The sequence below is a fragment of the Heteronotia binoei genome, chromosome 15 (genome assembly GCF_032191835.1).
Source record: "Heteronotia binoei isolate CCM8104 ecotype False Entrance Well chromosome 15, APGP_CSIRO_Hbin_v1, whole genome shotgun sequence".
NCBI lineage: Eukaryota > Metazoa > Chordata > Lepidosauria > Squamata > Gekkonidae > Heteronotia > Heteronotia binoei.
In genome coordinates, this window is record NC_083237.1 from 23,431,678 (window position 1) to 23,444,028 (window position 12,351).

Sequence of the window (12,351 nt, forward strand, 5' to 3'; positions counted from 1 at the left end):
TGTAGTTGTAGTGTGGAACATTTCATTAAGCCTTGCATTAATACAACAGGACCTATTCATTTTTTAACTTGTGGTTATATTTGAATAGTGGTCACAGGGAAATTGACAAATGTTGGTCAGGGAAAGTTAGGGAAATGAAAAAGAAAATTTTAGTGGCAACCCTGTAGTAGTGTTAGACCAAGTTCCATGGTGCTTTATCACTCTCCTCACAAAGAATCCTGAGGAGTTTAGTTTAATTTATGGGTTTTGAGAATGGTTTCTTCAAGATCCCTTAGTCTTGCTCCCTCAGCTACAGTCCTCAGCGCTTCCAAGAAAGAGAGCTTGGTTGTTGATGTGCCCCAGGCTGTGAATATTAGTCCGACGGTGTGTTTGCCATCTCGCATCTCCTCGTTCCTCTCCCAGCATCCCCACGAGATTGACCCATATTGTTCTCAATTTGCTGAAGCTGGTCGAGATCCGTTTACTCAGGAGCAGAGTAGTATCTGTGACTGAGATGGGATTGGATCTCTGGTCTCTCATGGGGCAGTTCCAAATATTCCATCTGTTCTATATTTTAAGGTGGTATAACAGTGCTGAGGGGAAACCCAGTTTCAGACCCTTACTCAGTAACTAAGTTCAGTGGGTGACCTGAGAGTAACCTATTGTCCAAGTGCGGTGGGGAAGAGGGATATATGCTGACCTGAACAGGAAGGAAGGATGGATGGATATGCTTGGGGTTTGGATTCACTGGTAACTTCTCCACCTTCCTCATGCCACTACAGCCAAAAATGCCCCCACATACCACAGAATGCTGTTCCTGGGTTCCTCAGCATCATCGGTGGGAAGGGGGCTAGAGGTTTAGAGAATCATTCCCCTCCTGTTCTGGAAATCCTCTTCGGGATCCAAGCTTGGGTGTTTTTGTACTTTAAAAGGGCCCTGTTTTTGCTTTTAGAGAGCCAGTTTGGTGTAGTGGTTAAGTGTGTGGAATCTTATCTGGGAGAACCAGGTTTTATTCCCCACTCCTCCACTTGCACCTGCTGGAATGGCCTTGGGTCAGCCATAGCTCTGGCAGAGGTTGTCCTTGAAAGGGCAGCTGCTGTGAGTGCCCCCTCAGCCCCACCCACCTTACAGGGTGTCTGTTGTGGGGGAGGAAGATAAAGGAGATTGTGAGCCACTCTGAGATTCGGAATGGAGGGCGGGATATAAATCCAATTTCTTCTTCTTCTTCTTCTTCTTCTTCTTCTTCTTCTTCTTCTTCTTCTTCTTCTTCTTCTTCTTCTTCTTCTTCCCTCCCCCCCCCAGTGGGTTTCAGGCTCATATGGCAGCCAGAGAGATACAAGAGGTGCATATATTCCCCAGCCTCAGGATGCTGTTAAAGCACCAGGGAGACCTGGCAGACAGAAGCTGTATTCCTTTTTTTTTTAATTACAGTTTCAAAACTAGATATTATAGTTTAAATTATAGTTTTAGAACTTGGTTATCATCCTGGCATTAGCATTCCAAAGTATGACACGTTTTACAGTTCAGGGGCAAAGCCCAGATGGAACAGCCCTGCCTGGATGCAATTGCAGAATAACAGGAAACCTTGCAAGAAGAGTTCTTCCAGTGCTAGTTGAACCTTGGGCACTGGGTTCTGTGGTTCTGTCCCTGGCTCTTACCCTCTCTCATTCCTCCACTCCTAGCTGCGGTTGGATGAGACACAGGAGGCAGAGTACCAGGTCCTGAGGATGCAGCTGCAACAGGAACTAGAGCTGCTGAATGCCTATCAGAGCAAGATCAAGATCCACACTGAGGCACAACACGAACGGGAAATCAAGGAGCTTGAGCAGCGTGTATCCATCCGCCGGGCACTGCTAGAACAAAGAGTGTGTATCTTTCCCTCAGAAAGCACCAAAATTCTTGATTCCTTCACCTGCTGCTCTGATCTGCAGCCTCCTCTCCATTCCGGAAGTGTTCATTTCTCTCCCACTTCTTCAGAATCTAAACTCCCAGCTTAGTTTAATCACTAAAAACTTCTTTCTGGGGCTGTATGTCAAGTAAACAATCCCCCACCCCAAAAAAGCGCTTACTTGGTGTAAATTTTTTAACTTTCACCCTCCTGAGGACTATAGTTATGCATACGTAAGAACATAAGAAGAGCTCTGCCGGATCAGATCAGTGTTCCATCTGGTCCAGCATCCTGTTTCACACAGTGGCCAACCAGTTCCTCTGAAGAAGCAATAACAGGGCATAGAAACCAAGGGCTTTCCCTGGTGCTGCCTCTAACACATAGGTATTTTTCAGGTACATTTTGGCTTTCCAGATGTATCTGGCATTCTTCAGGAGAACCAGAAAAAAATCCCCCCCCTCCCCAAATCCTGTATATATTCAGGAATTACTGTCAAAACTGGGCTGTCTTGGCAGGCTCTGTTGGGCAGTCTGGTTTATACTGGCAGAGCCCCAGCTGAGCCTGCAGGGAGAACTCTTCCCACAGGATCAGCTCCTGGGTGGGCTCTGTTGAGCAGTCTGGTCTGAACTGGGCTGCCCATTAGATCCCCAGCTAAGCCTGTGGGGACAGTTCTCCCCACAGGATTGGCTTCTTGGCAAGCTCTTTGGTGTAGAGAGCCAGCTTAAGTGCGTGGACTCATATCTGGGAGAAGCAGGTTTGATTCCCCACTCCTCCACTTGCAGCTGCTGGAATGGCCTTGGGGTCAGCCATAGCTCTTGCAGAGCTGTCCCTGAAAGGGCAGCATCTGTGAGAGGTCTCTCAGCCCCACCTACTTCACAGGGTGTCTGTTGTAGGGGAGGAAAGTAAAGGAGATTGTAAGTTGCTGTGAGGCTCTTGAGATTCAGAGTGAAGGGCAGAGTATAAATCCAATTTCTTCTTCACTTTTGGGCAGTCTGGATTAAAGGGACTGTCCAAAACAGCCTCAGCTGAGCTGCCTCTCAGCTGTTTTTAGCAGCTTTGCCACTGCTTCCCCCCTCCCCCCAGGTGTTTTCGAATCTATTGAACCTGAAAAAATTGGGGAGCCTCCAAAAATTTGAATGCTTCACCAGTATTGGGATCCAGGTTTCTCTGGAATTCTGAAATTTTTTCAGGTCCAATAGACCCGACTGAAAAATACCAAGAAAAAGAATTCCACACCCCAATGGCTAGTAGCCATTGATAGACCTATCCTCTACTAAATGTTGCTATTACAATTTTCATGGCCCTTGTAAAACAGTGCCTTGCAAAGGGGAATCCCAGATGGAAAACTTTCATATTAATTGTGGAGCAGGAAACACAGGCTTGATGGGTTTTGCAGTATATGAAAAAGAATCAATCAAGAGCCACCGTCAAAAACACATGTTCTTCAGAACAAAAGCCGTGACATTGGAGTTCTTCATGTTTTAGTCCCAGGTGGTGGGGCTCTATTGGTGGGCTTTTAAAAACAAAACCTCTACTGTGTAGCTTTACTTCTCAAAATGCAAGGACATGGAGAAGAGAGCTTTCGTATCCCACAATTGTGCAGTAGTGAGAAGTTGGGAGTGTGATGGGTCAGTCAGGAAGCAATGAGGCAGTCTTAGGTAGGACCCCCTTGATAGTACAGCATTAGTAAGATCAGCCTATATAGAGACTTAACTGCCCATAAGGTGCTTTAGCAGTTAGAGGAAGCTCTAAAAACTGGCTCCAACCAGTTTTTCCACTGGCAAAAAGTATGGAGGGGGACCTGCATGGACAAAAGCCATGAGGGACAGAAGCTGTAGGAAAGACAAGTGAAAAAACTGGCTAGATCCTACCTTACATAATTAAATAGTAATATCCAGGGCTTTTTTTGTAGCAGGAACTCCTTTGAATATTAGGCCACACGCAGCCCGAATATTAGGCCACACGCACAGGGCCTTCTGGAGCTTACAGAAGGCCCTGTACTAAGAGCTCTGTAAGACAGGATTGGCTACATCATGGGGTGTGGCCTAATATGCAAAAAAGTTCTTGTTACAAAACCCCCCCTGGTAATATCACTTCTAACTGCCCAGTTGAGCCCACCTTTGGTCACTCATTCCCTTGTCCAAATGTAGACCGTGCTTCTGCAAGCCAACATTTACCTGCAGTTGCTCTTTTTTGTGAGTTTTTGATACGCAGGTTAGCAGGACTGGATTTAGACCTTTCTTTCTTGGGGGAACTTATGTGTCCTTGTGTCCTAAGATGTAATTTTTTTAAAACCTTTTGTTTTGTTGTCCCTTCTGTCCCTCTCCAGATTGAGGAAGAGATGTTAGCCCTGCAGAACGAGCGCTCCGATCGAATCCGGAGCCTCTTGGAGCGCCAGGCCCGGGAGATTGAGGCTTTCGACTCCGAGAGCATGCGCTTGGGATTCAGCAATATGGCACTCACAGGCATCCCCGCCGAAGCCTTCAACCAAGGCTATACTGCCCCCCCTCAGCCCTGGCCCTCCCGCCCTGTTCCCCGCAGTGGCTCTCACTGGAGCCACGGTGTCCAGAATACGGCTGGCGCCCCCCACGCATGGAGGCAGCCCCCTATGTTAGCCCCACCCCCTTCAGCTTGGCTCCACCCTCCTTCTTCCTCTCCTTCCTCCTCATCTTCCTCATCGTCATCTGCCCCAGGGGGCCGCTCCAACGTGGTTATGTTGAGGAACAGCCCTCAGCCATTGCGACGCACAGCTTCTGGCGGCCAGTCGGACCAGGGCATCAGCCGCTCAGCCAGCGTCACCTCTCACATCCTCAATGGGTCGCACTTTTCTTACTCGTGAAGCGATTGGGAAGAGAACAGGGAAACTGCTGGAGGGTGATGGGGGAAATTGGCTGTTGGAAAAGGGGAAGGAAAGTGGGGCTCCTCGAGCTACGGATGGGGTGACACTGTGAAACTGGAACCACAGTTCCAGCCCCTCAGTCGTCATCTGTGGACTTTGTCTTGCCACAACTTTGCAAGCGCAGAGCCACAGAAGATTGGACTGTGAGACTGTGGAAGGTTGAATTCTTGCCCTCTGGCCTGTGGCTGGTGCCTCCCCCAGGTCACGGTTTCCTGTCCCCCTCCCTCACCGCCACGTGGAAGGAGACACCAAAGCTGTGGACGTGCCATTGGCGATCGGTTTTTGCATACCTGATCGTTAGCAGTTGCTTCCCCCAGCGTTGCAACAATCTGTAGACGGAGAGAGATGGCGAACGATAACCCCCCAAACTGCGGAGATTAAATTATCTCCCCCCCCCCCGTTTGTGGCTGAATAATCCCAAATCCTAGTCTTGGGAAGAGAAGAATACACTGCAACAAATCCAGAGTTCTCAGTTGTGCACCTATAGCTTGCTATGGGCAGTGAAAAGAGCTGCAACCGTCAAGAGAGCCTGTTCTTTTTCTCCTACAACATGGTTACTTTAGCCCAGTTTAGGTAGAGAGAAATGATGGGCATAGATCTTGCCAGGGGTGGGGGAGGGGAGAAGCCCTGGATTGTCAGTGATGGTGGCCAATCTGTGCATGCCTAGAATTATCAGATTGACAGAGGAAGACTTTGTGCATCCCTTCTAGGATGTGGACAGTGGGGTCTCTGTCCTGCCCAAGTACACAGGCAGAGATCACAGCATTCAGTCTGTTTCCAGAACATTCTCTTCTCCAGGAGCCTTCTTTGCCTCATCACAAACTTGTGGATAGAGAGGGAAGTGTAAATCGCTGCAGGCTACTGTGGCTTCTACCTGCACTGCCACATTTCTGAGAGATGTGGCGAACTCTAGCTCTTGAGACTGTCTTGACACTTACTCCTGACCCATCTGATTAAAAAAAGGTTCTTGAACCAGTTCTCACATTCCTCTCATGAACCAGAATGTAGATTTTAAACAATGCCCTTTTCTCCTGTATTTTTTTTAACATGTAGATTTAAGCCCCTGCCAGCCCAGGGATCTTCTAATGATACTAACAACCCCCTACTCCTATGTATTTCATCCCCTTCTCCTATGGAAAGACATCCAGTTCCTCTTGTAAACACTGAAGGGCTTTGAATCACAGCTGCCCCCAAGCTAAGGGGTTAAGTTTGGTTTCCTAGTTGTGACCCCATCTCTGGTAGGCCAGGCGATGGGATGGATTGTCATCTTTTCCCACTTGTGCTTCATTCCTCCTCAAAGATTCCTCTGTCTTAGACCCTTTTCATGTTTTTTTTTATTCCCACCCCCGAAATGGTTTGCTATCACTTCCATAGCCCCAGTGTTGTTTTTGATCTGTGCAAGTAACTTGCATTGCTTTCAATTTAGTCTCCCCAAGTGAGCAGAATGGCTTTGCCTGCGTATGCAGGATACGGGTGTCTGGAGAAATTACAAATGTCTTTTGGTTCAGAATTCACGTCCATTAACACCATCTTCATCTCATCTCCTTTCTCCGTGCATGCTTGTTCCCCAACTTTTCCCTCTCCCTTCATGCTGTTTCTGCTGTAATACCCGGTATGAACAAACCCCTAGATTACCAAGGGTTTGGGATCAGGGTCAATTTTTCACGATAGACCTGTGATTTCCGTGGCCAATTGCCTTCCCTTCTGCCCCTTAATATCATCAGTTGATATTTCTGACCTCAAAAGTCTAATGGCTTCTCTGCTTGGGAAAAAGTCTCCCCTCCCTAGTCCCCACCCCACCCCGAAGCTACACCTTATCTGTGTTAGATGTCCCACTGGCGAGTAGAAGATAGTTTGTGAACTGATGTGATCTCTGTTGAGGCATTTCAAAATCAGCTTCTCAACTATGGAAGCTGAAGGAGAAGCTTAAAACACCTTTTTCATGCTCAAAACTTCTGATTTAACTTGTAGGATAAAGAGGAGGCAAAACAAAGGTTTTGTGAGTATGGCCACAAGTAGTTTCTCCATCATAACTAGAACGTAAAAGTCTGTCATGAGGGTAGGGAAAAATAAGTAATTGAAAATAGTTTTGAGATTTTCCCCATCCCAAACGGAACTGAAGAACTGACTTGGGTCCAACAGCTCCCTTCTGCAAAGTGAGGATCTTCTCATTTAGCAGAAGGGAACCATTGGATACAATCCATAATGTTTACAGGGAGAGGCAATTTACTGTAAAACATTGGTTTGTGCTATTTAAACACTGATGTGTATTCACTCAGAGTGGGTGTCCAAATTTACAAATCTAGAAAGGAATTTTTAGTCTCTTATTATAAGAGCAAGTCTTGATGTATTTTCCTCTCCCATTGTGACAGAAGAAAGCAGCCCTGGAGTTTAATACCACTGGGTGGGAAAGAAAACTCATAAAGAGTAAACCATGCATTTCCCTGCCTCTTTCTTAGAACTGGGCATCTAAATAGTCATAGAGGAAGATATCTTCCTGAAGTAAAGAGGAAAAGGACACTTTCTTTAAAATAGCAAGTGTGTCACAAACCATTTTTTCATGGGAAAGGGAGGGTAATTCTGTCATCCTTATGACAAGAGGGGAAAAAATGTGAAATAAAAATTCTCCTCATGAACTACTCCTAGTGAGTTTGGAAAATGTACTTCATGTGGGCTCTAGAGTCCATTTTTGACTAGTGGAAAAGGTAGATCCCCAGTGAAAGCAGAGTGAAGGGGGTCAAGCAATGGTGTGGGGCATTTCATCAAATATTAACATTTCTTTCAGTAATGGAAGATTCTAGAGACTTCCTTTTGAGGAAGAGAAATACATGATCCTCTGAGACTTCCTTGATTTTGTCTTTTTTTTCCATTTTGGGAACTGGAAACCTTGAAACAGTAATTTTACACGGTAGTGTAGCTTAAGGCATATCGCTGTGTTCTCAGACTCCCCACCACCACCACCACATTAGTCCCTTTTTCCCACCGAATTATCCTCCCTGTGCCACTTGCCCCTTCTAAAGGGCAGTGCTCTGTCCTCAACCACAAAAGTTGTTCTTGAACCTTCTTAAACTTCTAATGAAAAGAGACTTCTCCCCAAACCCTCATCCCATTTTCTCAAGTTGCTTTTCTAAATTTAATAAGGCCACTGTTTTAAACAAGCTGGGGGAGGGGGCGAGGGAGGGGGGAGGAGAAATGGGACCTTTTACTTCAAGATGTTCAGTTAGTGATATCTGCCTGCCTGGGTTTGGGAAACGGGGTTATGGGGAGGGATAGGGCTGGAGGGGCTTGATGTATTATAATAATCAATCCTTTTTGTTTTTGAAAAAAAATCTTTTCAGTTTTTTGGTGCCATAACTTTCCCCCATGTACAGTTTACCTCTTCTGGTCTTTTTTCCTTTTTTTTTTTTTTTGCCTCCCACCCCCCCTTTCCTGTCTCCCTCTGTGTGGGTGATTAAAAACTAATGTGAGTGTGTGTATGTATGTGTGTATGTCTTTTTTATATATGAAGAAAAAATGTTGGGGGGAACTTAGACATATGTGTCCTATGGAATGTATTAGAAAATAAAACACTTTTTTTAAAAACTGGGGGGTGGGGTGGGGGAGATTCAGACATACTTGGAAGAGTAAAAATGGGGTGGGGAGACAGAATTGCTTGCTCTCAAGAAGGTTACCAGTGGGAGAGATTTCGGGGTGAGGTGAGAAATCTTTTAATAAAAATGTTGACTATTATAAAGTTGTATTCTGTCTGTTTGGGCTTGGAGAGAGGGTGGCTGGAAGCAGCAAGACTTATCTTGGGGGATGCGATCTTCAAGTGCATAGGGCAGGTAATTGCCTATAGACATACAGAAATCGCCTTTCTTTGGCATTTCTGTGCACCAGTCCCATATTTCAACTTATTATTAACCTATTTCCTATCTTCAGCTTACAATATAAACAATAATGTAGAAATAACTAAAATACATAAAAGCTCTGAATTAAAACCACAGCTTACAATAAACAGAATAAAACACCATCCTGAGTAAAATCATCATCAACTGCCTCTTAAAGAGCTACTGTGAGGGGCAGGCCCATCTCCCAGAAGAGATTATTCTGCAACTGAGGGGCTGCAAACAAAACAGCTTTTATTCTGTTCATCCACACAGGAAGATGTCTGAAGTGCTCCCATTTTCCAATTTTGTTGATCTTCACAATGCTTCTTTGAGGTGGGTTAAACTGACAGCCCTAATTGTGAGCCAGTGAATTTAATGATAAAGCAGAAATTTGACTCCCACCTCTTGAAAGACCACATACGATTCCTTGCAAAAAAATAACTTTGGGACACTGTATAGTAAGTTTGGCATTTGCTCCTCAAAGAGTAATTAAGCCCTTTCTACATTCAGGTTTGATCCAGATGTTGTGAGCACTCAATCTGCCTGCTACAGATCTGCATCACCTAAATTGATTCTCCGTTTAAAAATTTGCTTCACACCTTTCCAAATGAAACAGTGTTATCTGTGGATTTTTACTTCTGTATTTTCATTGTTTAATGCACTTCTGGGCTACATTTTTCTTTTAAAAATAGAATTTTGTGGTTCTGTAGGTTGTGTGCTAGAGAGTGATGCCTCTGCGATATTCCCCTTAAGCCTGATATGTTTAACGAAACAAACTGCCTTAGTTAAAAGTGACAATTGTTTTCACTCATCAAAAACCTCTACAGATTCTTTCATTGTGTTGAAGGTGGGCCATGGCATGACCAAACTGTGATCCCCATACAATTTAAAATTAGAAGCTAGATTGTCATGGAACACCAGTTTCATGCCGCTGGGTGTAGTAATGACTATTTGCATAGATAGCTTGAAAAAGGCATTAGACAGATGTATGCAGGAGAGAGGTCCATCAGTGGTTTCTAGTCATGATTAGTAAAAGGAACCTCCATGTCCTGAGCCAACATTGGGGGAGGCCAAGTGTCTTTATTCCCCATTCACTGTGTGCTGTGTGAAGCAGAATGACTAGATTAGATGGTTCACTGTTCTGTTCCTGCTGGGCTCTTTTTAGGTTCACTGGCCTTGTTAGTAAATCATTCAGTTTTAGATTCTGGTGTTAATGACTAATCCTCTGAATCCCAGGGCCAAGGGGCAACATCAGGGGAAGGCCTCAGCCTCTATGCCCTGTTGTTGGCTGTCCAGAAGAACTGGTTGGCCACTGTGTGAAACAGCATGCTGGACTAGATGGACCATTGGTCTGATCCATCAGGGCTCTCTTTATATTCTTACGATGTTGGCCAAAACGTCAACAGCTGCATTATGAGTGTCATTATATGACCAATGCTTCACCATCCTGAACTGGACAACACAACCAGAGTGCCATGGTGTATATGCTGACACAGTAAACCCAGTGAGAATTTTTCTCCTCCAAAGGCAGAGTTGCAAGGGTACTAGAGGACACTATTCACGGGAATTGCCATAATCCAAAATGTAATAATACAACACAATACAGCAGGAGTGACAGTAAACACAGTATAACAAATATAGATCCGACACTAGGCAAATAATAAATAATTCAATTTCCATGTAGAGTTCTGCTAGCTCAAGAACTCCAGACAAAGACACTGGGTATTTTATTTATTGAATTATTTATTTGCCTATTGTCGGATCTATATTTGTTATTCTGGAGGACACTCCCATTCCATGTTAAGTATTCACATTTATGGAGTCAGGGTGGCAGTGGTCATTGGTTATCATTTGTACTTCAGGCTTTGGATTCCAGTCTTTTACGATGGCTCACAAAACATCGATTAAGAGACAAAGTATGCATTGAAATCACATATCATGAGAAGGGAGAAGACACTGCAGAAAAGAAATACGATTGAAATAAACCAGCTGAGACATAAGAACTCTTTGAAAAGCACCTGCTTTAAACCTGAACACGTCTTGAGAGTAAAGTAAACTTCAATAGCAGGGAGACTAAAACATCACTGCCACTGTGGAATAAGCCCTGTCTACGGTAGTCACCCACTTTTAACTCAAACTTCAGCTGGCCTCAGAAAATATTCTTGATACAGGAAAGTTCAGAAGCAAATGGTTCATAAGGTATCCAGGGCTTCAACTGCTTTAAAGGTCAAAACTAACTGGACATCAGAGGATGAGCTTTCAGGCTGGTGTTCTGTGCCCTGAGTGGCTACTCCAGTTAGCAACTGCATTCTAAATCGCATATATTCTCCAGAAACTCTCTTCCCTATAAATGTTTTTTCAGTGTGTTTGATTTTCTTAGACCAGGGCCCTTTGAATTCTCAGATCAAGAAGGAAGGGTTCTTGGCCCCAGCAAGTGCCTCCTAAATATGTGTTTGTCTACATATGTATTTATTTTAAGGTTACCTGATAAATTACAGTGGAGTGCTGGATAGAAGTGAAACAGCTAAGCTTTCATTCACATCTTTTCCTGTTCTTTGAAAAGTACCACGTCCCCACACGCAAGCATCAGGTTTTGCAGATCTGCCCTCTCCTGCAGCTCTCAAACATTCAGCCCTCTTACATTACAAGAAATTCCATCTCCTAGCAACTCGGCTCCTGGAAGCATTCCCATGGCAACCGCATCCTACGGCAGTTGACTATCAAGAGAAGAAGCAACTTGGTTGCATCCCACCTGTACAGGAGGGGGGGTGACGGTTTGTATCCAAGGGAGGAAAAGGGGCCTGTCAACATCTAGGCTGGGGAGTGGGGTCAAGTCTTCTTATGCTGGGCATATCCTCTCCAGTAAGCCACCTTGCTACTGTCTTGTGATCACCTGTGTGATTTCCATGGCACACTCAAGAGAACCAGTTTTGTGTAGTGGTTACGTGTGTGGACTCTTATCTGGGAGAACTGGGTTTGATTCCCCACTCCTTCATTTGCACCTGCTGGAATGGTCTTGGGTCAGCCATAGCTATCTCAGGGGTTGTCCTTGAAAGGGCAGCTGCTGTGAGAGTCCTCTCAGCCCCACCCACCTCACAGGGTGTCTGTTGTGGGGGAGGAAGATAAAGGAGACTGTGTGAGCCGCTCTGAGATTCGGAGTGGAGAGCAGGATATAAATCCAGTATCATCATCATCTTCAATTTGGGCTTCCCTTTTGAAATGGGATTTGAGAAATTAGCTGAGAACCTAATAGTTTTATATTTTATTAAATGTTGCTATATTTTTGGTGAGTCTGAGAAATCAAAAGACATGGGCCTCCTCATTCTTAAGGTTCAAGGGCCTTATGTTTTGGGGGCAGGTACTTGGTTTCGCATGCACTGTAAAGCATGCCTCATATTGATGGCATCGTAGCACACATCAACAGTGCTCTAACATGCATGCAGTCCACACGTGGGGCCATCCCTCCCAACACAGAGGTAGCCAACCTCCAGGTGGGGTCTGGAGATCTCTCAGAATTAAAACAGATCTGCAGACTACAAAATCAGTTCTCCTGTATAGAAATGGCAGCTTCAGAGGCTGGAATCTATGGTACACCATAGTGTCTAGGAGAAATGGGAGTCCTAGAGTGACTTTGCATCCCTGCTGAGCGCCCTCCAACTCCACCCTCCCCCAGGATCTACCCCCATATCTCCAGGAATTTTCCCATCTGGAGCTGG

At 45.1% G+C, this 12,351-nt stretch overlaps 1 protein-coding gene across 1 annotated transcript in view; it reads left to right on the forward strand.

Annotated features, from left to right (window-relative positions):
- The window catches only part of TAOK2 (TAO kinase 2), a 43,769-nt gene extending 37,238 nt beyond the window's left edge, over window positions 1–6,531 (forward strand). The window contains exons 19-20 of the mRNA XM_060256805.1: window positions 1,662–1,844; window positions 4,197–6,531. Of these exons, the coding sequence (XP_060112788.1) occupies window positions 1,662–1,844; window positions 4,197–4,706 (693 nt within the window). The 3' untranslated portion in view covers window positions 4,707–6,531. The remainder of the gene's footprint in view (window positions 1–1,661; window positions 1,845–4,196) is intronic.
- Window positions 6,532–12,351: the final 5,820 nt, after the last annotated feature.